The 24,122-nt window shown below is 40.9% G+C and overlaps 1 protein-coding gene across 6 annotated transcripts in view; it reads left to right on the top strand.

Annotated features, from left to right (window-relative positions):
- The window catches only part of TTC29 (tetratricopeptide repeat domain 29), a 219,867-nt gene that overhangs the window by 134,175 nt on the left and 61,570 nt on the right, over window positions 1-24,122 (top strand). For all 6 annotated transcript variants that reach the window (XM_065596440.1, XM_065596439.1, XM_005284274.5 and 3 more), the window contains one exon: window positions 1,065-1,296. In XM_065596440.1, the coding sequence (XP_065452512.1) occupies window positions 1,065-1,296 (232 nt within the window). The remainder of the gene's footprint in view (window positions 1-1,064; window positions 1,297-24,122) is intronic.

Here is a 24,122-nt window from a genome sequence, read left to right as displayed (position 1 = left end):
CTTCAGAAACTCTATGCTGTATACCATCTGGGCCTGGTGATATATTGCCTTTTAAATTGTCAGCTTGTTCCAGCATCCCTTCCTTAGACACCTCCATTTCAGATTGTACTTCGTCTTTATTACCAGAAAGATATAGGTCCAGTGTAGGCATCTCCCCAACATGCTTTGTGGTAAAGATAGATACAGAGAAATCATTTACTTCTCAGCAATGTCCTTATTTTATTTAATTGCTCCTTTACTCCCCTGTGGTGCAGACCCATGGATTCTCTCTGTCTTTCTGCTTCTGATGTATTTAAATAATTACTTATTTGTTTTTATTTCTTTTAGCTATTTGTTCTTCAAATTCCACTTTAGCCCTTCTAATGCCTTCTTACATATTGTCTGCTGTAGCTTATGCTCCTTTATTTTGGCTCCACTAGTGTTGGATTTCCATTTTCTGAAGGAAATCTGTGGCTTGAATAACCTCTTTAACCTTGCCATTTACCCATAGGAGTTTACATCTTTCCCTCCTGTTTCCCCCATTTTTTTTTTGTATAGAGAAGTGCATGCATTCAGAGACACTATTATTATTTCCTTATTTCTAAACATTTTAATTTCTATACTTTTGACAGTAGGGGTTTTGACTAATTTCCTTGTTTCTTAAAAAAAATCCCTGTTTCTAAATGTTAGTGTCACCATGCTAGTTTTTATCCTTTTCCTCTCCCAAGGATGTTGAACGTATTGAATTTCTGGTTACTGTTACTGAGTGGCTCAGCTATAATCAGAAATAGAATTTACCATTTATATAGAAGTTTACATGTTCAAAATGCTATACGAATAGGACTAATAAATACAGTTCCCCAGAGAAACAAGTAAGTAAGTCCTATTATCTGCATTTTACAGATTAAGAAACTGAGGCAGAGAGGTGTGAGTTTTCCAAGATTACACAGGGAATCATTCTGGGGGTGGAATAACAACTGTGACTTCTTTAAGGTTGTGAAGGGGGAAGTACAAAGCACTAGGGTAAAGATGTGCTAGTTAAAAAAATGTAAAAACCTCTTCTTCACTTTTCTCTTCCTTATTAGGGGAACTATTACAAAGCCTGTGAATATTTCAATCAGGCTTTTGAGGCAGCAAATACTCTAACTGACTTGCCCCTGGTGGATGAAACAAAGGTTTATTACGGCATCGCAAAAGGTCATAACATGATGGTGGTAGTTAACAGTCATACAGACGCTGCAGATCACGTCAGCATTGAGTACCTGCTGGCATGGAAGGAGAACAGAAGTGACATGTGCACTGACCCTTTTACAGTTGGTAAGACATTGGTTATGAAACGCATTAGTGCTGCATTGTCCTTAATGGTTGTCATTTTTCTTGTAGAGTTTTATTAAATTATTTGCTGAGCTTAATCCTATTGGATTACCCTTGTACTGTATGGAGGTTGGATGTGCACTTTGTTGTGTACTTATTTTTAAAAATTAATTAAAAGAGGTTTAAACAATACATAGAAAAGAAACAGATAGTGGTAATCTATTTCAAATGCTAACTCTAACATTCGCAATGCTGTTTTTCAAATCATCACAATTACAGACAAACAAGATTGTTAGTTTAATCAAATGAAGATCTGAAATTTAAAAAATCTTCTCCTGTAATCTGTTTTTACAAGAAAAGGGTAATATAAACTCTCTTATTAAGAATAAGAAATACTTTCTCAGTTATCCCTAGCATGGTGGACTTCTTATAACCCTGAGCACTCAAGCACATTTTTGGCATCTTTGCCCACGGCACTGATATCACTTGACCAAAGGAATTTAAAAAAAGAGCTTTTCCCCATTTCCCTAGTGTAATTTCTTGTATCAAATAGGGTAAATGTGGGTGAAGTGAGATGGATCTTTCTTTCACTGTTTAAATTTTCTTTAGTTTTTTTTATTTCCTTCTGTCTTCTTTAATGAAAGGAAGAATGGTAATACAGTACGAGCTGTCTAGTTCCTTGTTATCTCTAGTAATCACATTTAGGCATTAAAGCGTTGATGCTATTTTACTGAGGATAAACCTACTGTGTATTCTCAGGAAATAATTTCCTCTGCAGATTCCCGTGCTTGGGAGAATGTGCACCTGGAATGATTTAGGAAGGAATGACATTTGTGGCATACTGCATGATACTCCCTTGCAGTAAATGTTTGGATCTGCAAAAATGCTATTTATAAAGGACAGTGCCTCAATTTCTTTTTTACTCCCATAGGCAAAGGATCATTCTGTCTGTGTTTTCTTGTTTGTCCTCTTTTTCCCTGTAATAGAATTAGGACAGGTAAGTGTAATTGTAATATGTAAAAATAATTGGTTAGGCATTTTCTTGCTGAAGATTTTGGCAGCTGAATTGGAGACAGTTGGGTGTTGATACCTGGGACAGCATGGGAGGTAACTGAGAATTGTGGGATGCTATGATATAATTGGATATTTCTGCTCAAATGACCAGCAGTGAAAGAGTTAACAATTAAATTATCATTAGGTTTGAGTCTATATCTCACCGAGATGATTATGGCAGTTCACCCTTCTGAGCTATGTTAAGGATGTTTGCAGATCCAAGAAGGCAACAGCATATTTATTTACACTTGGGTCACATATTCAAAGTTACTCAGTATACGTAACTATGTGGGCTAGCTGCAGGGGGGGGTTAGAGTGAAAGCTTAGATTCTTTAGCACAATTGTATGGCAAGGAGTGAGCAAACAGGAGATTCTGCTGCAAACTCCATGGAATTGCAGAATGCTCAAGGCACTGATTACATTAGAAAATTTCTGACTCCAAAGGGAAAGGGTCTTTGTTCTGTACTGAACAGGTTTGTTTCAAGATTCAGTTTTTGTATGATGACACTGGTAGCCACCATGCCTTTTATCAGTTCACAGGACTGGTTTAGTGCTTTCAGCCTGAGAGGCATTCTTTCACATTTCGTTCACTACACACAGTTTGCTTTCTGCTCAGGAATCAATAAAGTCCATCTTTACCCAGACATAGAAATTAACACTCATAGGGACCGGTCTAGATGCTTCAGTGGTTACTGCCTTTTAGCTCCACAAGAAATATTAAACATTCAAAGAAATATTGCTTCTATAAATTTGCAGTTACGTGCAAGGGAAGAGGGTAATTTTTTTTGAGGTCTCATGGCTTCCTGCATTCATGGGAATCCATTACACATGCTGATTGTGAGAAACCTACAGTCTTGGTTGAGTGCAAATGGCAAACCAGAAGTCAGCAGTTCATAAACATCGAATGCAAGATTCCATCATCTGATGGATAGTGTCTTCAAACATTCTTTAGGATTTTTTCCCCTAAACCTCTCCAGAATGGTGATAGGCACTTGGGCTGTATTGCAGAGTTCTCTAGAATATCTTAATATTAATATTTTGTGTAAAGCCAGAGAAACCCAGAGTTTGCTTTAGTGTATTGTAACTTAGTGTGCCTGGCATTAAGAGCTATGTTCAAGGATTTGGCAGTTGGTTCACAACTCAGTATACTCAAATACAGTAGTATAAACTCAGATGTACAACTCAAGAGCAGTGTATTATCTCAACCATTTGGGGTAGGACTCTCACTTAAACTGTATTATGAAGACAGACCACTCTGGGATTGGTGCATCCTTCATAACTTTTTTACAGCTATTCATCTGATAGGGGGAAGCTAGTCTCCTGCAGACAATCTAAAAACTTTACAATCAGCTCAAGTGCTCTTTGAAAACCGCAGTCAGGTAGCACTTCAGTGTAGATCTGTTTAGCTACAAGGTCAAGCACAAGAAAATGCACTGTAGGAAACAATTCTGCATCTTCATAATGATGAACTGAATGATCTAATAGATCTTTTCCACATATAGATTCTATAACATCAGATGTCCTTGGGATTGATAGGAGCTGGTAGGCATCCAGATTCCCTGATTTTATGTTCCCTCTAGACTTAAGTCACAACCAGTTATTTTCCTTCCCTCAATTTCACGTATTTCCACAGTCTAGAGAAAGGTATTTGCTTAGCACCAGTGAGAGTTTGCTCAATTCTGATCTTCCAATCTCCTGACCATGCCATTAGAACCAGCTTTCTTTCTTCCTCTGTCACCAGGCCATCTTACAGGTAAGGTCAGATTCCCCAGGGAGATCCAGACTTATTCCATCTGAGAGTCTGCATCTTGGCTAGGGTGACCAGATGTCCCGATTTTATAGGGACAGTCCCGATTTTTGGGTCTTTTTCTTATATAGGTTCCTATTACCCCCCATCCCCTGTCCTGATTTTTCACACATGCTGTCTGGTCATCCTAATCTTGGCACCTCTTAATGTGGCTCTTGAATGCTGTGACAAAGTGGGACAGTTTCCAGTGGAATGCAGGAAGTCAACTACAAAAAAGGTATTTGCATAGAAGAGGAAGAACTCCATAATGAGAGTTCACAAGAGCAACATAGATATCTGGTCTTCCCCAACTCCTCAGATTGAGACTATTTACCTAAAAATTGTCAGGTCTTTTTTTGGCTGCTTTTAAGGGTCAAATAAGTGATAGTAGCCAATCATTTTATAGTATGGAAACCAGTAATTTGGGTTTATTCAACTTGTGTTTGGAAGGCTTTGAACTTCTGATCTGTGTTTACCATCTGGCTTGAGACCCTCCTCCTTCCTAAATGTAGAACTTGGTTCTAACAAGGTGTCAGGGAACAGACACTGAGGTGCAGAGCAGACACTTTCTATATACACCTCTACCCCAATATAACACTGTCCTCAGGAGCCAAAAAATCTTACCGCATTATAGGTGAAACCGCGTTATATTGAACTTGCTTTGATCCGCCGGAGCGTGCAGCCCTGTCCCCCCGGAGCGCTGCTTTACCACGTTATATCCGAATTCGTGTTATATCGGGACAAGTTATATTGGAGTAGAGGTGTACCACCAACAGAATATGAGTGTACTGCTGGTGTAGGTGGTCTCTGGAGGAACACCCCAGTGTAGAAGAATCTTCCAGTAGCACAGATCTATATTAATGACTCCTTTTACAATTTTCTGACATCCATTTAGGGAGATGGTCAAGGGGTAATCGTCTCTGTTTAGAGACTATCCAAGTGGATTAGACTCTGTATCCATTATGATCATGTAGATGTCAAACACCAATGGATTTTTTTTTCTTTCTTTGAGGTTTGCCCAGTGATACCTTTAAATAGTATAAGTGTTTGTTTTGTGTGAGCCTTATATCCCCACTTCTCATGCACCCACTGGTAACAAGCTTTCAGATAGAAGTAAGCAGAATGATTTGAAAACTCCTTTACTCCTTTGCAAGTGTGGTATGAGAAACAAGTTCTGCCTTCTTGAATCCCTTTCCGTCAAGCTTCTCTGGCCAATTCACACTATGCTGCTTTAATGTCAAAATTACCACTCTAGTTCCAGCAAGCTCCAGGCATCCTATGACTACTGCATATTTAGCAGCTCTTTCAGGGCTGTATTCTTTTTCTCATTAGTATCTCCAGGCTTACTCTCATGATACCCAGACTACATCCAAGAAAACATCATGTCACACTGTCAGCACAATCTGTAGCATTTTCTGCATTTTTCTTGCCAAATCGGTATATGGTGCTGGCATTACATTTTTGAATAGCTTTGTGTGGCAAAGCATAGGTTTGGCATGAATTCAGTATTAAGACTCACCAGCTTTCTGTTTCAAGCATTGACATCATGCTATCTTCTAATAATAATATTTGTGCATTCACTGATGAATTTTCAGTTGTCACTTCATTATTTTGGAAATTTCTTCTGTGCTAATAAGATAGTATCTCCTAGTTTATGTTGCAAACAGATCACATTGATACTCTGCAAGACTATTCTCAGTCAAATTGAGGATAAGAGAGTTAAAGATATCATTTAGTGGCCTTCCTTATCCACATAGAAATATAATACAAGGAAGCAGGGGTATTGCTAGCCCTCTAAAAGCAAGTTGTAAGTTTCCATTTCCAACTGTTCTGTATGCATCATTGCCGCTAAAAATTAATAGCTTCTGTATTCTTGAGTGAACTCATTAGTTGGGCTGTTCACAAACTATGACACTTAAACACAAGAATTTCCAGATCACCCTTTCCTTTCTTCCCTGTCCTCTACACCTTTCAATCAGTATTCATTTGCTTCATCAGTCATTTCAAGAACCCAACAAGATGAACCATCAATTACCGAACTTTCCTCAAAATTAATGAATAAAATGGATACTTTGACAAAGTTATGGACAACAGGGATGGGATTGTCAGAGAACAGAAACATGTTTCGTTCATTAGTATATCAATATCCTTTGCTTGTTTGGCCTTAATTTCGGACCCAAACACTAAGAAAGTTATTTAATGCCATCCTAAGTCCAAGTGTGTCTTTACTAACCTTTAACGGAGGCATATAAAAGAAGTTATTAATACAGGATGGCAGCAAAAAGACACTCAGATCTACATCTGATCCCATGTTAAAGCCCAAGAAGTAACTCATGTATCACAGGGTCCTTCTCACACTACCTTGTGAGCAGCACAGCCTAATCTGTTTTTGTGGACTCCTATTCACAGACACACATAGTCTGTTTCTTCTTACACCACAGGTACCTTTAATCCTTAGTTTCCAAACATGGCGGGACTTAGAACAGGTATACAGCAGGAGATTTCACACAGCTTTCTCTCTTCCATCTGAGCTCTCCCCTTACTTCCTGTTCCTCCCAATTCTGTAACCTCCCATTACTAAGCCAATTACCTCATTAGCACAACAATTACCACCAACTGTCAGTAACCCCACCAGGAACAGGTTGATTTATTTCAAATAAGCTTATAGCATCCTCTGTGACCAAGATGCTACAACTAGTACTCTGTCACATAGCTCCCCTCCTTATTTCAATTGAGACCTTTTCTGGCCTTCCTAGTCTGAGCTCCGCCCTCTTTACAGGTCTGGGGCTCTGTTGGGATTTCCTGGGCCCTCTCTGTCTGGCCTTCCATGGGCTGCGGTGAGGGTCTCCTGCATTCCAGCCACAAGAAGTAAACTCAGAGAATGGAGATTTCCCCCTCATGTCCATCTCTGCCCATAGGTCATCACACCAGTTGCATCCTATGGGCCTTTCCTCTAGTTTCCTTTTCCTCTGATTTATATCTACTCTAGTAAGTTGTCCCTCCAGGGCTTCTATGTCAGGATTTCTCTCCTCCCCTGACTTACCTTGCCCCAGGGTCAGGTAAGTTCACCTGCCAATGCCACTTTATCAGGACCTTTCTCTCCCTCCTTGGTATGTCTTTCATCCTGGGCCTTGCCCCAGCTTGCTCCTCCTGACAGTTGGCCAAACCTCTGCCCTCCTATGCTGGATGTCTCTGATCTTTCTCTCTTGAATGGTGACAGGGCACACTACTCACCACTGGACAGTGCCTCCTCCTGGCCATTCTGCGGATTAGCTCTGCCATGCCAATGCCTCTTCCTGCAGTTGCACTTCGTCACTCCCTGTCATTCTCTGACTCTGAAGCTCCTCTCTCGCTTCGGGACCTGCAGCTTTCTCTTCGTGACTCAGCCCTCCTGCTAGGTGACTAAGTGGTTTCCCCATCTGGGGTAGAGTCCTCCAAAGTCTTTCTGCTCAAGTAGAATCAGGCATTTCTCATGCCTGCCTCCCTGCCCCTGTCACTCCTGCAGTCTCTCTACACTATTGCCAGCCTCCTGGCTTTGTAGAAGCTCCTGTCTGTTCCCTCACAGGTGAGCTTCTTTCTAATCAAGGCTCTCCACAGAACCCCAAATCTCCCTTGTTTACTGCTTAATTGGGCTCACCTGACTCAATTCATGTCTCTCAGGTCCAGTGTGTGATTACACGCCATCACATGGATCCTCTTCCTCTCAAGTCCACCAGCATGTTGTTCTCTCTGAGCTTGTTGTCTAGAATCATTACACAGTGCACCTGGAAAATTTCCTTACATGGACCCATTGTTTGGGTCTCCCTCTTTGTCCTTCGCTCTTTTTACATAAGGGGACAGAGTCGAATCAATTGCTATCATCACTGCATACAGCAACAATTTTACCACACCCACTCTCTGCCACTTAAAATTTTCCTTCTCCTTCCAATGGAACGACTGCCAGGGCATAAGTATTCTTTTTCCCATGTACACAGTGGATTGTTATTGTCTCCCCATTTTGTTACCTTGATTAAACTGCAGTGCCATTTCATATAAGGTTACATGTTGCTGCCGAATCCACCACACCCCATGTGATTCTCCAGCCTACTAGGAACTGTCATTGTTCTAGGCCTGCCTTTTATGCCCACCCACCCACAAAACTCTGTGAACCCACAGTCCATGTATGGGCAGTCTTCCTTTAAATGTCCTTTGCCACCACAATGGTAACGAACCACTAAGTGGGCACTAAAGACACTCTTGTTTGCCTCTTGCATCCCCTTCCCAGGCTTTGATGAAGGCGGTTCCTCAACCATCCATTCTCCCCTCCCTAGTGTAGGGGAACAGACCTCTTTTCATGGAAAATCTGCTTCCACATACTCCTTTATTAGTTTTACATGACCTCTAGTGATTCCAGCTGATGACTTTGGACCAAAATTCTCATAGCCTCAGGGAGGCTCTGCATAAACTGCTCAAATATAATTGAGTCCCTTATGCCTTTGTGTCCGGTCTGTCTGGCCTCAACCACCAATTGGCCCAGTCAGATAATTTTTGCACAAAAGTCTTGAGATATATCCCATCATTCCATCTGGCTATTCTGATTTTTGACAGTATTTTTCTGATGTCAGGCCCACCTTGTCCAGAATAGTGGCCTTCAGCATATCATAGTCTTTGGCTTGGGGCTCACTCAGTGCCATATAAGCCTTTTGAGCCTTGTTGGTCAGGCATCCTTGTCCCATCCAGCACTGATAGCCACCATCTCAAAAGTTAGCAAAAAAAAACCCATCAGGATGATGCCCTGGGGCCATCTTACGTAGTCAAAGTTCCACTGCCTGATTTCCAGTTCCCTCATTGGAACTCACCAATCTGCAATAACTGCTGCTGTACACTGAGACTGCTCATTGATAAACTCCTGCAGTGCCCACTGCTGCTCCACCTGCCAACCCAGAAGTACTTTCCTCTCTGTCTGCTGGGTATTCTACCTCTCTTTTTGTTGTTCAGTTAACCAATGCAGCATCTAATCCATTGCTCCCCTGCCCTCACGGAGATCACCTCTCAAGCCTCCTTCTCTTCACCAAGAGGGTTAAGATCATAGACAAGTCCCCACATGTCACAGAATCCTTCTCATGCTACCAGGTGAGCAGCACTGCCTAGTTGGATTTTGTGATCTGTTCACAAACACACACAGTTTCTTTTCCACCATGTGCGTCTTTAATCCTCAGTTTCCATTCATGGCAGGACATAGCACAGGTATACAGCAACAGCCGGAGGAACTTTCACACAGCTTCCTCTCCTTTCCTCCACACAGCTCACCCTCTGAGTTCCTCTCAATCCGATATTTTCCCATTGTTCAGCCAATCAATTTATTAGCCCAACAGTTGCCACCAAGTTTCAGTAATTCCCACCAGTATCAGCTGATTGATTCCATTCTCTCTACTGCAGCAACTTCAGTGACCAGGGTGCTACAGCTAGTGTTGTGTCAAACCATGGCAGAACTAACCATGGCTGATGATAAAATATTTCTTAGATCTTCTAAAAAGTAATCTCCAGACTTGGTTCCTTCCTGAAACAACAATAATTAAAATTAAATGCTGTACTCTGAAATAATGAAAACTTTGTATGCAACCCTATAGATTTGCGCACAAAAAAGATGCTTCAGCAAACTTGACTGTATCCTATTGAATTCTTAGCAGAAAATTAATAAATAATATATGGCTACATTTTCATATTCATACTTCAATATCACAGTTCTCTCTGGGATAGAGTTAGAGGACTGGGACAATCACTGATTGAACCCATGGCCATTTGTCCTTTTTTGTTTACAAAAAAGGAAAGCCGCTGGTATAATACTAACCAAAGATGTCTACAGATAGCAATGTAGCCTTTCAAATAAAATCCTTATGCTGCAACCCTGAGAAGATCTGACTAGTATGGAATTTCAAGATTTGCCTTTTCCATCTTGTGTCTTGTTGAAAAGATAAATGTGATTTTAAAACAGACTGATCAAATAAATGAAATAGACAAGCTGTAAAAGCTGTGCAGTTATGCTCACTTCAGAGACCTCTAAGCATACTATTAGCTCGCAAAGCAGCAGTGGTCTTCTAAGTAGATGTCACATAGATCATGTAAGTCTGTAGGTAACATAAACCATTGACTCTCCAACTATCCTCACTCATTTTTATATCTTTCACAGTGAACTAAGCAAATGATAAGAGCTCTCCCCATTCTACTAATCTGTTTCAATGGTGCTATTTTCCATTTCCTGCTTTAAAGAAATAACTTCATTTATATTACCATTCTGAAAAAAGCTGTAGCAACTTCTGAGAAGATCCGTAATCATTAGACTCTGCTTAGTTTTAATAATCAGATTTTAACTTTCTAGAATTTAAGATGCAATTTACTATGAAGCGTATGGGCCAGATCCTCTGTTGGAGTAAGTCAGCATAGTTTCACTGAGGTCATTAAATGGTCATAACTCTCTGTGTTCTTGTCTACTTCTTTAATTCTTACCCCTTTGGACATGTGAGAGTAAGGTCTGAATTTGAACATTTCTGATCCTTGCTAACGTATGGGAAATGAATAGATTTCTAACGCTATTATTTATGAATAATCTATAAAGCTATACTGATTTACACCTACTGGAGATCTGGCCCATAGACTTCATAGTAAATTACAATTGTCAATTTCTACAAATTCTAAACATTTAACATTTGGTCATGGACAATAAATAGATTCTGAGAACATAGGGTCTTCTCATGGATTTTTACATGATAATGTAAATGAGGTGGGTACCTCCTCAAATTGTAACGATAACATTGAAACTGTAAAGTGAATCACCAATTTAAAACAAAAAGTTATGTCTGCAGGAGCAAAAACTAATATAAGCAAAAAAAGTATCAAAAAGGAATATTAATCCATTGTAACAAACAAATGTATATTAATGGCACCTGCTCACCTCTGATTTATGACATTGGAAGCAAATATGTAAAACTTTTTTTTTTAAACGGTTTGGCTAAAAAACAGATTTTCAAGAGTGTGTTATGTTACAGCATACAGTAATAGATCTGAAGTTCAAGCCATCAGTCATATCTTTAAACTGACTCATGAAGTCAGTTTAGTGGTATGACTGATGGTTTGTACCTTAGAGCTATTTCTCTATGCAATAGTGTAACATTTTCAACATTTTTTTTAAAAAATGCCGTTTTTCAAACAAATTATCCATCCTATTTATCAAGAACTAGGTCTGCCCACTGCCAAGTACACTTCCAAATGGGCAATGACTGTATTGAGAAGGCCTAACTCCTAGATAAATAAGAAATTTTCATTCTTTGCTTCTGCCAGTCTCGTGAAGGTTTTGCTTCCTGGGCAGGCTAGGTCAAGAGTTTAATTTCAAATTTTTGATACACTTAGTTTTTGACCTCAGCAACTCTGACAAGTGTAATTATAAAATGTACCCTATGGTTAAACTTGGCAGAAATCAATTTTTATTTGTTTTATATTTTTGACAGTTATCAGTGGTGATATTTAAGCATTTTTAATATCTTACTGAGTTTAATTTTCACAGTTGTGCAAAACTATGGATGGTAAGCATTTATATTTTATCAATTGTAAATTTTCAGTTGCTAGAAATTAAGGGGGGTAGATAGCAGGGGGGTGTCAGACAATAATTATTTAATGACCGTAGAGGTTGAGATTCAAAAAAGTAAACTTTATACCCATTAAAACACAAATTATCCACATCACATCTCAAAGTATACAAAGTAAATATCCTTAAATAAAAGCAGCATTTTTCTTACTTTGCTTGTTTGTAAATTTCTATTACTGGTTGAAATATTTTTCCATTAGTTTCTGTGTTTGTACAGTGAGTTGATGTATCCCAACATTTACTGATAAAAATCAAGTCTACTTATGGTGTTTATATGCAGTACTTGTATGTTATTATCAGACCTACCTTTCTTATTCCCTTATTATGACTTCTTAGTCCAACCATTTCCCTTATTTTTGCCTATTTGATAGGCATACCATCTGAGCTAAAGAAGCAAGTAGAAAATGGAATAGTTGGGTTATTTGCTCTAAAGGAGACCTTGTTCCATAAGTTTGAGTAGCAGCCGTGTTAGCCTGTATCCGCAAAAAGAACAGAAGTGCTTGTGGCACCTTATAGACTAATAAATTTATTAGAGCATAAGCTTTCGTGGGCTACAGCCTACTTCATGGGATGCATGTAGTGGAAATACAGTAGGAAGATATATATATGTACATACACAGAGAACATGAAACAATGGGTGTTACTATACACACTATAAAGAGAGTGATCAGTTAAGGTGAGCTTTTATCAGCAGGGGAGAAAAAAAAATGTTTGTAGTGGTAATGAAAATGGCCAATTTACAGCAATTGACAAGGAGATATGAGGATCTGTAGAGGGAGGAAATAAGCATGGGGAAATAGTTTTACTTTGTGTTGGAGAACACTTCAATCTCCCTGGCCACTCGATTACAGACCTAAAAGTTGCAATATTACAACAACAAAAATTAAAAAAACAGACTCCAATGAGAGACTGCTGAATTGGAATTAATTTGCAAAATGGACACCATTAAATTAGGTTTGAACAAAGACTGGGAGTGGATAGGCCATTACACAAAGTAAAACTATTTCCCCATGCTTATTTCCCCCCCCACCCCCGTACAGTTCCTCATATCTCCTTGTCACTTTTGAACAGATTAAATTATACACAGAGCTGGTAACTATGCTACGGGTAAAGTTGCCTAACACTTTCCCTTATAAGACTCTGTTCTTCTTTGAGTGATTGTACACGTCACCCATTCCACCATAGGTATGCATGCAATTCATGCACAGTTGGCACTTTTCCCTCATCAGTATCCATGAGAGTGGCACGAGTGCTCTCTGCTGCCTGGTGCCACAGTGCACAGTTATAAAGGGTGGAGCCACCCCTAACACATACCCCAGTTCCTTCCTACCATCTGTGATGGTTGTTGGAGATGCTATTAGTTTTAGGCTAGTTTAGAGTTTTTGTACATAGTTTTGGATATAAGATTAAATTTAGATTAGTAGTTAGTAGCTTGGATTTATTGGTTCCCATTTGGGTACCGATACCAAACTCAGGCCTCATTCTCCTAGCTTCACGCTTATAGCAAGTCTGTCCCAATGAGTGACCTGCACCCCAGCTGCCTGAAGTATCAGGGGAAGGAGCATGTGAGTGACAAATGTCACATTCGTAGGGGGTTCAAGCTCCACTCAAAGAAAGGCAGGCCAGCCAGACTTAAGTGTCTACTGATGGAATCTGCACTTCACCCACCATCAAAGCCTTCCCACTTGGTGCGGGTACTGAGCATGTCCACATTTGTTAGGAGTGCTCCGCCTGATCTGACTGAGTTGAGAGGCAAATCTTCAGTGCCAGTAACGAAGATGAGACAACGTAAGTCTCCTGAAGACTCAGTACTGGAGTCTTCAAAATCTTCAAGGCAGGCACCAAGTCGAGGCAAGAACACAGAGGTGCACTCGGAAAAGAGGCGGTCTCAGACATAGTCTTTAAGGCAACGAGGGTCATTTACTCCGGTCCCCAGGACTGGCCCTTTGAGACCTGTCCCTGAAGTACTGACCGTGTCATCATCAGTGCAGTTTTCGGTACTGAAGAGCCAAGAGCCTGCTGGTGCTGTCTATGCCCAAAACTAATGAGGCAGCTCAGGAATTGTTGAACCTGCCAGTTCTGGTTTCCCCATCTATTCAAGACTCCCATCTGGTACAATTTTCAACTGTTCCAGCTCCAATCCTAATGCAGCATTTGGTATTGGCAGATGCTAGCTGTCAAAGGGTTTCCGTCTAGCAGAAAGCCAGTAATGATCTCGCCAGTATCTCCATCTCCAGGCTTAGAACTAATCTCTTCAGTACCGATGGTGTCAGCTCCTCCTTAGTTGGAGGAAGCAGAGTCTTCATCAGAATCCAAGGTCAGCTCGTTCTTGTCTTGGCCTGGATATGTTCAGCAGCCTCTGGGAGGTGCCTGCCCACTGTGAAACTGGCCAAGCCTCAGCATTCCAAAGACATCAATGTTCTGGACATAACTGGGTCCCACCTCCATATCAATGGCCCTTTTGGAATCCTTGGGGCTTCCCTCCACAATCTAGAGCATTTCTGTTCCCTTCCATCCTTCAGCTAGGTGTCAGGAACATCTACAACAGGGTCACCATCTGCCCACCACTGGTACCAGGACTGGTGCTGTGCATGAGGAAGTTCATGCTCTGTATTGCCTTATAGAGACATTGGAGGAGGCTCCACCTCAACAGCCTTTGTCCTCTACTCTTTTGTCACCTGATGAGCAGTGATAACAGTCTGCTTCTTTCCCACCTGACACTTTTGGAGCTCATCAGGACTTATAGAAGAGGGTGGCTGTAGCTCTGGATATGCATCCAGAAGAGATACAGGAAAAGTAACACAGGCTGGTGGACATTTTGGCCTCGGCTATCCAGGCTGTCAGGGCGCGATAGCAGACCCCGTTTTTTCTGTCTCCCACTATAAAAAGGGTAGAGAGCAGATATTGCGTCCCTTCTTAGAAACTCGAGTGTTTTTCTAACTATCCCCTTCAGGGCTCCCTGGTAGTCTCTGCTGCTAACAAAAAAGAGAGACAGACACCAGATCTTGACACCAAATGGAAAGAAGCTAGACCTATTTGGAAGGAATCTGTTTTCCACGGGAGATTTACAGTTTAGAATTGCAAACCAGCAGGTTCTACTGGGTGGTATGATTTTAGCCTGTGGGATAACATCTTAAAATTTAAGGACAGGATGAGGTAAAGCAAGAGTGGAGGGAGGCAAGTTAGTTGCCAGAATGGCCTTGCAGGCAGGTCTAGATGTGGTGGACTCTGCAGCTTGAGTTATCCCTGTACAGTGCTCCTCATCAGCTGCATTCATCAGGTCTTCCCAGTAATATAAATGAATATAAATGGTAATATAAATGAAGTTATTTCTTTAAAGCAGGAAATGGAAAATAGCACAATCAACAAATGATCCAAACCCTCCCATTTGAAGGCCCCTCACTTTTTTCCATAAAGACTGATGAGAGGCTACATAGTCTTAGAGATTTACGGGAGACCCTTAAGTCTTCTGTATTTATACAACAGTGACACAAAGAGAGCCATTCCACTCACAGATTCCCCACCATTTGCACCTTTCATTCTTTGTACTCAGAACCTATCCAGAAAAAGAGGCAGATATTATAAAAAGTGTCCTCCATCTTCCTCCTCTTCTGCAGCTGCTGGTTCATCTAGGCAAGCTGGGCCCTCTAAACAAACATTTTGATCTATTGGTTGAGAGCGGTCTACCATTCCCCAGAATTCCATCTTTCTCTACCCCACTATTTGCCAACCACCTGTCCCACTTCATAAGAGTGTGGTCCCGCATCACTATGGATCAGTGGGTTCTAAGCACAGTGAAACTGGGATACACCCTTCAATTTGTTTCTATTCCTCCTTCCCACTCCCCTTCTCCATCCCTTTTCAGGGCCTTGGAAGAAGTTCCTATGTAGCTCAGGGAAAAGGAATTTTATTCCTTCTATTTCTTAATCCTGAAAGCGAAGTGGGGGTGGGATGTGTCAGACTTATTTTACATATAAGAAAGCTAAACAAGTTCCTAAAAAAAATAAATTTCTGGATGGTCACTCTAGTTTCTAATATCCCTTCCTTGGATCCAGGGACTGATATGCTGCCCTCAACTTAAAAGATGCTTATTTTCATGTGACAATTCACCAGAGCCACCAAAAATTCCTCAGGTTCGTGGCCAATGGATCCTATTACCAATTCAGGGTGCCGCCTTTTGGACTGTCAGCAGCTCCTTTTGTGTTTACAAGGTACATGACCATGATAGCAACATTCCTGCAAAAGTCAGGAGTCCATGTAATTCCCTTACCTTAGGGTGACCATACATTCTGTTTTAGCCGGGAAAGTACCTTTTTAAAGCCCTGTCCTAGCCATCCTGACTTCTTTGGCAAAAGTGGGCGGCATTTGTCCCCTTTGCTCTTGCCATCTTGATCAAATGCCCACTTTTATCAAAAAGGAATGTGTGGGGAGGAACGTGTGGGGGAGCAAGTGGCGATGTCTGCCCCCGCACAGGTTTGGAGGCAGGTCTCTAGGAGGGGGCAGACAGAGCTTAAGCCAGCTCCTCGCATGGGGGGCAGGCAGGATTGGAGTGAGTGGCTTGGGTCTTATTTTCTTTTTGGGAATATGGTCACCCTGCCTTACCTAGATGACTGGTTAGTAAGAGATTAGTCCAGGTCTCTGGTAGTGTGCAGTGTGCTCACTATACAGTCCACCTTCAACACACTGGGGCTCTTAATCACTATGGAGAAATCTGCCCTGACTTCTGTTCAGCGAATAGAATTTATTGGGGCAGTTCTCTGTTCTACAAAGGCCAAAGCTTTCCTGATGGGATTGAAATTCCAAACAATGCAAGCCATTGCTCCAGATCAAAAGGCACATCCCATCACTACAGTGTGAAACTGTCTCAGGCTTCTAGGGCACATTGTGGAATTCACGTACATAGTACAGCATGCCAACCTGCACTTCAGGAAACTACAAGGGTGGCCAGCCTCGGTGTATTCACCAGGACATCATCTTATGGACATGGTGATTCAAGTACCTACTCAACATACCATCAGAAATATGTGATTTTTTGAAAATTGGTTCTGATTTGCTCAAATAACATGCCTTATAAATCACACATTACATATGCATAGTAAATATTTATCACTCTGAGAGAGAAGGTAAGGTACATTGCTCTTGCATGTAACTTATCTATGTATGCAAACATTTACTGAAGATTTTTAGTGAATGAGGAAAAGATCAATCTCTGTGCATCTTGAAAGTGAATAATGAGCCATGTATAGAAGTCCAATAAATAAAAGTCCTACTTTATTTACTGTGCCTTTTTGAAGGTGTTCATTATTTAAATACACATCTTGTATGGTACATAGTGATTTGGTTGGGAGTCTGCATAAGCATTGCCTCATTCGCTGAATGTCTTGTATATACATTATTTTCATGGACTCTGTGTACTGGAAGTAATACTACAAGATTTTATACATGTATATAAAGTTTCAGAAAAGAATTGTATTTATATATTGCATTATTTGATAATTAGTTTCTTATTTCAAAACTATATTGTAATTAATATGCACAGGAGGCATATTTAAGGTTGCACATGCAGACTTAACTTGGCATTGTCTGACTTGAATGCTTAACCGTGCAACCTTAATATATTCTTTTAACACAGACCTTTTGATGGCATATGTATTACTGAACTGCATGAAGTAATGTGCAGTGGCGTGAATGTCATTAAAGGTCTGTAACTGGATGAATTGGCAGTGGAAAAGTGGATGGCAGTACTACTGGGTTGACTTGAACCGACAAAAAAATGGGTATTAAATGGTTCCTTTTCTACTCACTATTAAGAAAGATACAATGATAAATCTAGATTCAAAACTAAGAAAAGTGCATAGTAATCATAAGCTACAAAACTGTATGGATTTTTGGAATACTATGGACAATTCTGAACTCTGTGTGTGTGAGAGAGAGAGAGAAAGGGGAAAGAGAGAGAGAGAGATCTTCAGGGCCTTGTCTTTTTACTGTGAAGTGTATTTTGTATAGTATATGTTTACAATGCAATATAAGGGCCTGATGCGATGTCTATAGAAGTCCGTGGTTCCATTGATGTAAATGGATGCTAGATCAAGCTATAAATTATTAATTATGATTTTATATTAGAAGAGGGTATAGAAAGTACAGAATTTTTCTTAATGTATCTCAACTGCGGTCAGAAATAAAGAGAATTAGAAAGGATGTTAGAGATGGGTACAATTTTGTGTTCAGCTTTCTGAGAAAATCGCATGGACAGTGAAATGATGCATTCATACAGTGACTTGTACTGTTGGGTTACAAGGAAGTGCCTGACCAAATACTGAACTCTAACGCTGTCCCTATGCCAGAGCCACCTAAGACTGGGTTATTATTCGACATGTTCCCAAAAGTAAATCAAATACTGGTTCCAATTCATCACCTTAGGAATTGCATGTCTCTGGTAGGAAGGCAGCTACTTTCCTCCTTCCTACCCATTGAGTAAGTGTCCTCCTAAAGCTTGTCAGTTAGTGTAGGTACATGCACTGAAGCATGAATGTTTTATATACCTTTATAAAATGTTATTTTTTTATCTGATTTAATGTAACTGTGGATGTTCTTATCCATATGAAACCCTTCCTGTCCAAGGAGCAGGTATACATGTTTTCCTGCATACTTTAGAGACTTCTTTCTTAGATCTCACAATAAATTTACTTTAGAGAGGCAGTATGTTGAATATCAGTGATCTCCAACCATGTGTCCTCAGACAAGATTTCTGGACCAGCAGAAAATGCTTTCCTGAACAAGTAATCTGTTCTTTCTTGTGGCAAAACTGTTGGAAGAGGTATTCAAACTACAGAACATCAGAGCCTTTTTCATAGCTTAATATAGTCGGCACTTTCATCAAAAACTACTGTATTTTCCGGCGTATAAGACGACTGGGCGTATAAGACGACCCCCAACTTTTCCAGTTAAAATATAGAGTTTGGGATATACTCGCCGTATAAGACTACCCCTCTTCCAACGCACACCAAAAATTTTTTTAAAAAACATCAGATTTGATTTCAATATGGTAATTTTAATTCAAATGCTTGACATGCAGGTACTTAGCAGGAAAACTGTCACTTATAAACATAAGGCTGTTTGTCATCAAACATGTAAACATAAAACAGTGCAAGTGGATTAAACTTTTCCTAATTCACTCTAAAGCTGAAAGGAAGGATAAGACAATAAACCCATGGGAGCTGCCATGCTGTTTGTTTTCTAAGCTGTCAACCAAACTGGAACTGATGATGATAGGAGGAAGATAACAAACAAGAGAGAGAGAGCAAGTGCCGGGCAAGTCCCTGGCGAGTTAGCAACGCCCATCATAACTGCAAGCTACGGTATTTTTACAGGTTTTGCTGGCGTGACAGTTTCCCTTTAAAAGCCTTTAAAATCCTCCTGTTCGTCATCTGATATCATAAGTATATCAATGACATCTTGTGATACATTTGTAAGGCAGTCATCGTATGGATCGAATTCCGTATCAGATGGTGTGGTCTCAGCTTCGGCTTCCTCTTCATCTTGCCACAAGTAGTCGTCCTCCATACCATCTAATGAATTTGATATGCCACACTTCTTGAAAGACTTGATTACTGTTTCTGCATCAATATCATTCCAGGCTTTTATGACAAACTTGCACAAAACATCCAACTGCGGAGCACGCATGTTTCCTCCTTTTGTGAATGACTTTTCGCCGCTAACCATCCATTCATTCCACTGTTCTTGAATGCGATCTTTAAATGGCTTGTTTAGGCACACATCCAGTGGCTGTACCAACGATGTCAATCCTGCAGGAATAACTGCCGCATCTGTGTTTAGTCTTGCAAGCATTTGCTTGGTGCTGGGAGTTAAATGAGCCCTGAACATATCCCACACCAGTAGACTACATTTTTGAATAAGTCCACCTGGTCGCCTGCTCCATACATTATCAAGCCATAGCTTTACTCCTTCTTCATCCATCCAGCCTTTTTCATTCACATGTACAAAACCACCAACAGGGAACTTGAATTTCGGCATTGTTTTTCTTTTAAAAATAATCATTGGTCTCAGTTTGGCGCCATCAGCTGTGCATCCTAGTACCACTGTAAAACTGGACTTCTCATGTCCTGTTGTTTTAATTAAAATTGTTTTTTCACCTTTTTGATGGACAGTTTTATTTCCAACCATATCAAAATTCATTGGAGTTTCATCCATATTTCCAATACTACTTAACGCATAGCCATGTTTAGTGCGCTGTTGTATTACGTATCGATGGAAACTATTTACTTTGCTATCAAGATCTGCAGGTAATTTTGGGGCAATTTTCATCTTTTGCCTCAGTACCATATTATGCCTTCCCATGAATCTAGTACACCAGGATACAGTGGCCTTAAATCTCTTGCTGTGATCTGGGTTAGATTTGGCCCACTGAAGTGCAAACAAATGTATTTTATTTCGTGTCACTACATAACCGTTTTGGCGATGCTCATTCACCATGTCTGCTACATGTTTTTCGAGTTCTGGCCAATGTGGAGTGCCTCTTCTTAATGCACACTTACCCCTTGGCATACTCTTTAATGCTTTTTCATTTGCTTTCCAGTCCCGAACCATCTTTTCTGTTACTCCATATTGTCTTGCAGCAGCGCAGTTATTATGTTTCATGGCAAAGTTTACAACTTTAAGTTTGAAACTGGCTTCATATTTCTTTCTTCTTGCTGGTGGAGCCATGTTGGGGTTTTGACTGTTGGACATTTGTATACTGTACTGTATGTACTGGTGCTATACTGTATGAACAGGTACAGATACTGGTGCTGTACTGTATGTGGTACCCAGTATACAACAACCAGCCAATCACGGCAAGCGATGTACCTTACCGGCGATTGGCTGGTTGTTGTATACAAAGCCTGCTTGGATTGGTCAGCTCTCCCTGCCTGCCCAGCCCTCCCTGTCTCCAAGACTATCAGAGTGGTAGCGCAAACACGCCTCTTTCACCCGTCTGGCCCGCCCTTGTATCCTATTACCTCCTTCTCTGCCTCTCAGATCTCGCACATGCGCGCCTGCGCCGCTTCACTGCAGTCCTCAGGAGCGAGATCTGAGAGGCAGAGAAGGAGGTACGGTAATAGGATACAAGGGCGGGCCAGACGGGTGAAAGAGGCGTGTTTTTCTGGGCACAGCGCCGCTCTCTCTTTTTTCCATACCCCAGGCGTCCCGGATGCCTGCAGCTTGCTCCGCCCTTCACTTACACCTTCCCGGTGAGGCACCCCCTCACCTCGTCATCGGGCGGGGATGCGGCCGCGGCAGTTTTTGAGCTCCCCCCACCATATGCGGCAACCGCAGATTCTCCAGTCCGGCTCGGAAGTTTCAGCACCCGCCCTATAACACGACACCCGGCGTATAAGACGACCCCTGACTTTTGAGAAGATTTTCCTGGGTTAAAAAGTAGTCTTATACGCCAGAAAATACAGTAGTTCCCTTGTTTTTCTGAGACTCCTTCCAGGCCTCGTTATACCTTTTAGGTTCCTTTTATATGTCTGGCTTATCAATGTGCCAGACACCATCACCCTCAGAGCAATGTCCCCCAATGTCTCCATCAAAAGGATGTGGGCCTTTCTCTGTTGTTTTCCCCAAAGTTACTCTACAGTGTAATTACTACTTTAGATACCGAATTTATGTTCCTGTTTACCTCTTGTTTTGTACTTGTTCTGAGGGTCAAATTACCATTTCTGTTAAGTGTCCAGAGGTTGGGAGTAAAAAGTTCAAATGCTTTGTCCAAGTACAGAGTGCATCCCTTTAATAGCGTGAACATATTTCCCAAAGGGAAAATGGGACATGGCATGGGGCTGACCCGAGGCCCCTGCTCATGGGGGCTGGCCTGAGCCACTCACTCAAGCCGTGCCTGTCCCCCATGCGAGGCGCTTGCTCAGGCCCTGCCTGCCCCCTGTGCTCTGGAACCATTCCTGCCCCCCTGCTGGAGAGCTGCCTCCCCACCTGTGCGGAGCGGGCATTGCCACTTGCTCCCCCACACGTCCCTCCCACCACACCTTTTTGACAAAAGGGGCATTTGATCAAGTTGGCAAGAGCAAACAGAACAAATGCCCACTTTTGCCAAAAAAGTCAGGACAGGGCTTAAAAAAAGGGACTGTCCCCCTTAAAAAAAAGAGACTGCCAAAATGGGACAGATGGTCACTCTACTCTTTAAGAAAGTCAAGTACCACTTTTAAAGACCTCTTTAAAAAGGTGACTATTTATGAAACCTCATTCCCTCGGTCTGTTAATTTACCTTTCTTTTTATTCCCCTCCAAGAGCATCCTTACCCCTAAGCATATAGTGAATTTTCTCTGTTTTCTCCCTAACTCCTCCACCCTTAGAATATTTTTCTCAAACCCCCCCATACCAGTTAGTGTTTCACTCTTCTACCACTGGGGATTTTTCCTTATCCCAGTTCTCTTGCGTTCTCCCTACCTGGCGATCCTTTATCCCCTTTCTCTTGTCTCCTTCCATTTTTATGTTCCTCCCCTTTTAGGATTCTCTCCCACCTTTTATCTTTCTTCCTTCTTAGGGATCCTTCCCCCCCCCTCCTTCCCTCTCTGTTCTCCTCCCCACCCTTTTCTTTTTTTTTTCCTTACCCCTTTTCCCATTCTCCACTTCTTCCTTGCGGATTCTTCCCTCTCTCTGTTCTCCCACCCACCTCTTTAGGGATTCTTTTTTGTCCCACTTTCTGTACTCTCCCCACCATTGGAGGAGTCTCTTCACCCTCTCCTGCTTCTCTTCATCTCCACTCCCTTGCCCCCCTTTGGAGATTCTCCTTCTGGGTCCTGTACTCTGGAGAAAGTAGAAATAGGGAAGGAGCTGCTTCTCTGAATCTTTCACTAGGGGGCCTTGTTTTGAACAGCTTTCCCGTGAATTCCCCATGTAGACAAGCCTTTACTTTAAGCACCCAAGTAGTCCCACTGAAGGCAGTAGGACTATTCAGGGCTTATTTAGATATATTAAGTACCTTGCTGCATCAGGGCCTCAATGTATGTTTGGAATTATTGCAGTTGTGAACTTAAATCAAATAATTGTACACACAAATGGCTAAATACCCAAATTATACATGTGATTGCACATACATTTGTGCCTGCAGTAGTGTTGCTAAGTTCTTTAAAAGTTGAGTGCAAAACTGTCATTTTTCTGTATGTATTTTGTTTTATGTTTTCTGGCACTGTTCTCTATCTTGTACATTTTGTAAAAATGTAAATTGTAGGGTACATACGAAAAATTCAGATTGATTTGATTTTAAAATCAAATCTCCCCATAATTTTATTTTATAAAAATTGCATATAAAGCATTAAAGTAGTATTTAAATAAATCTTAATTACTTGTGCAAATGGATTGACTAAGTTTAGGTATGCAATTAGATGACTAATTATGTGGAAAATCCAAGTGCATGCTTAAATAGATGACTGCGCCCCCAGGCTCATCTCGTTGTTCCCATTCACTTATTTAAGCATGTAGTATTATCTTTGATACAAAACATCCCCCATTACATATTTTTAAAGCTTATGTGAGCATAACCAGTCAAATAACTCTTTTTCTTCTTAACTTCTTAACAGAAGTTCATCTTTTTGAATATTTAGGCTAGTAGATAGATAGAGTGCAGACAGACTGTATTGTGTTTGCATGGACCCTATTGGAAGTCAATGGGGCTCCACATTGGCGTAGCAGTCTGCCCACAGGCTATCAACTACAGGCTCAGTATCTTTGTTTTCTGGCCTCTGTTTGACTGGAACTACAAAAAAGAAAAGGTTTCAGAGTAGCAGCCGTGTTAGTCTGTATCTGCAAAAAGAAGAACAGGAGTACTTGTGGCACCTTAGAGACTAACAAATTTATTAGAGCATGGGCTGTAGTCCACGAAAGCTTATGCTCTAATAAATTTGTTAGTCTCTAAGGTGCCACAAGTACTCCTGTTCTTTTTAAAAAAATAAAAGGTGTACTATGTATGAGTAAGAGCAGAATAAAGCTCTAAAACTATTAATCTATAGTTAGATTAATCTTTTATTATAATTAATGCATTGCTTTCTGTCTTCCTTCCCTATTCTGTAGCAAGGAGTATTTTCTTGTTCTGTTTTAAGTATGTGATTTTGGTGGCGTAATTGAAGGAAGGAGAGGTCAGAGAACATAATCTACTGAGTACAGGTTATTTACAGAGGACCCATTTCCTCAGAATTTTACTCCCACTGAATTAGAAACTTCTCATGTAGGTAAAGATTACTCACATTGTAGAAAAATTTGCAAAACAAAGTTCTTAGTCACCTCCTGCAGCACTGACTCAAATGAGAAATCCCACTGTATTCTATGTACGGAGTAAGGGCTGCAAGACTAGCCCCCATC

Source organism: Chrysemys picta, chromosome 5, assembly GCF_011386835.1.
Source record: "Chrysemys picta bellii isolate R12L10 chromosome 5, ASM1138683v2, whole genome shotgun sequence".
NCBI lineage: Eukaryota > Metazoa > Chordata > Testudines > Emydidae > Chrysemys > Chrysemys picta.
The sequence above is the reverse complement of the archived record's forward strand: the minus strand, read 5'-3'. Positions and strand labels throughout refer to the sequence as shown.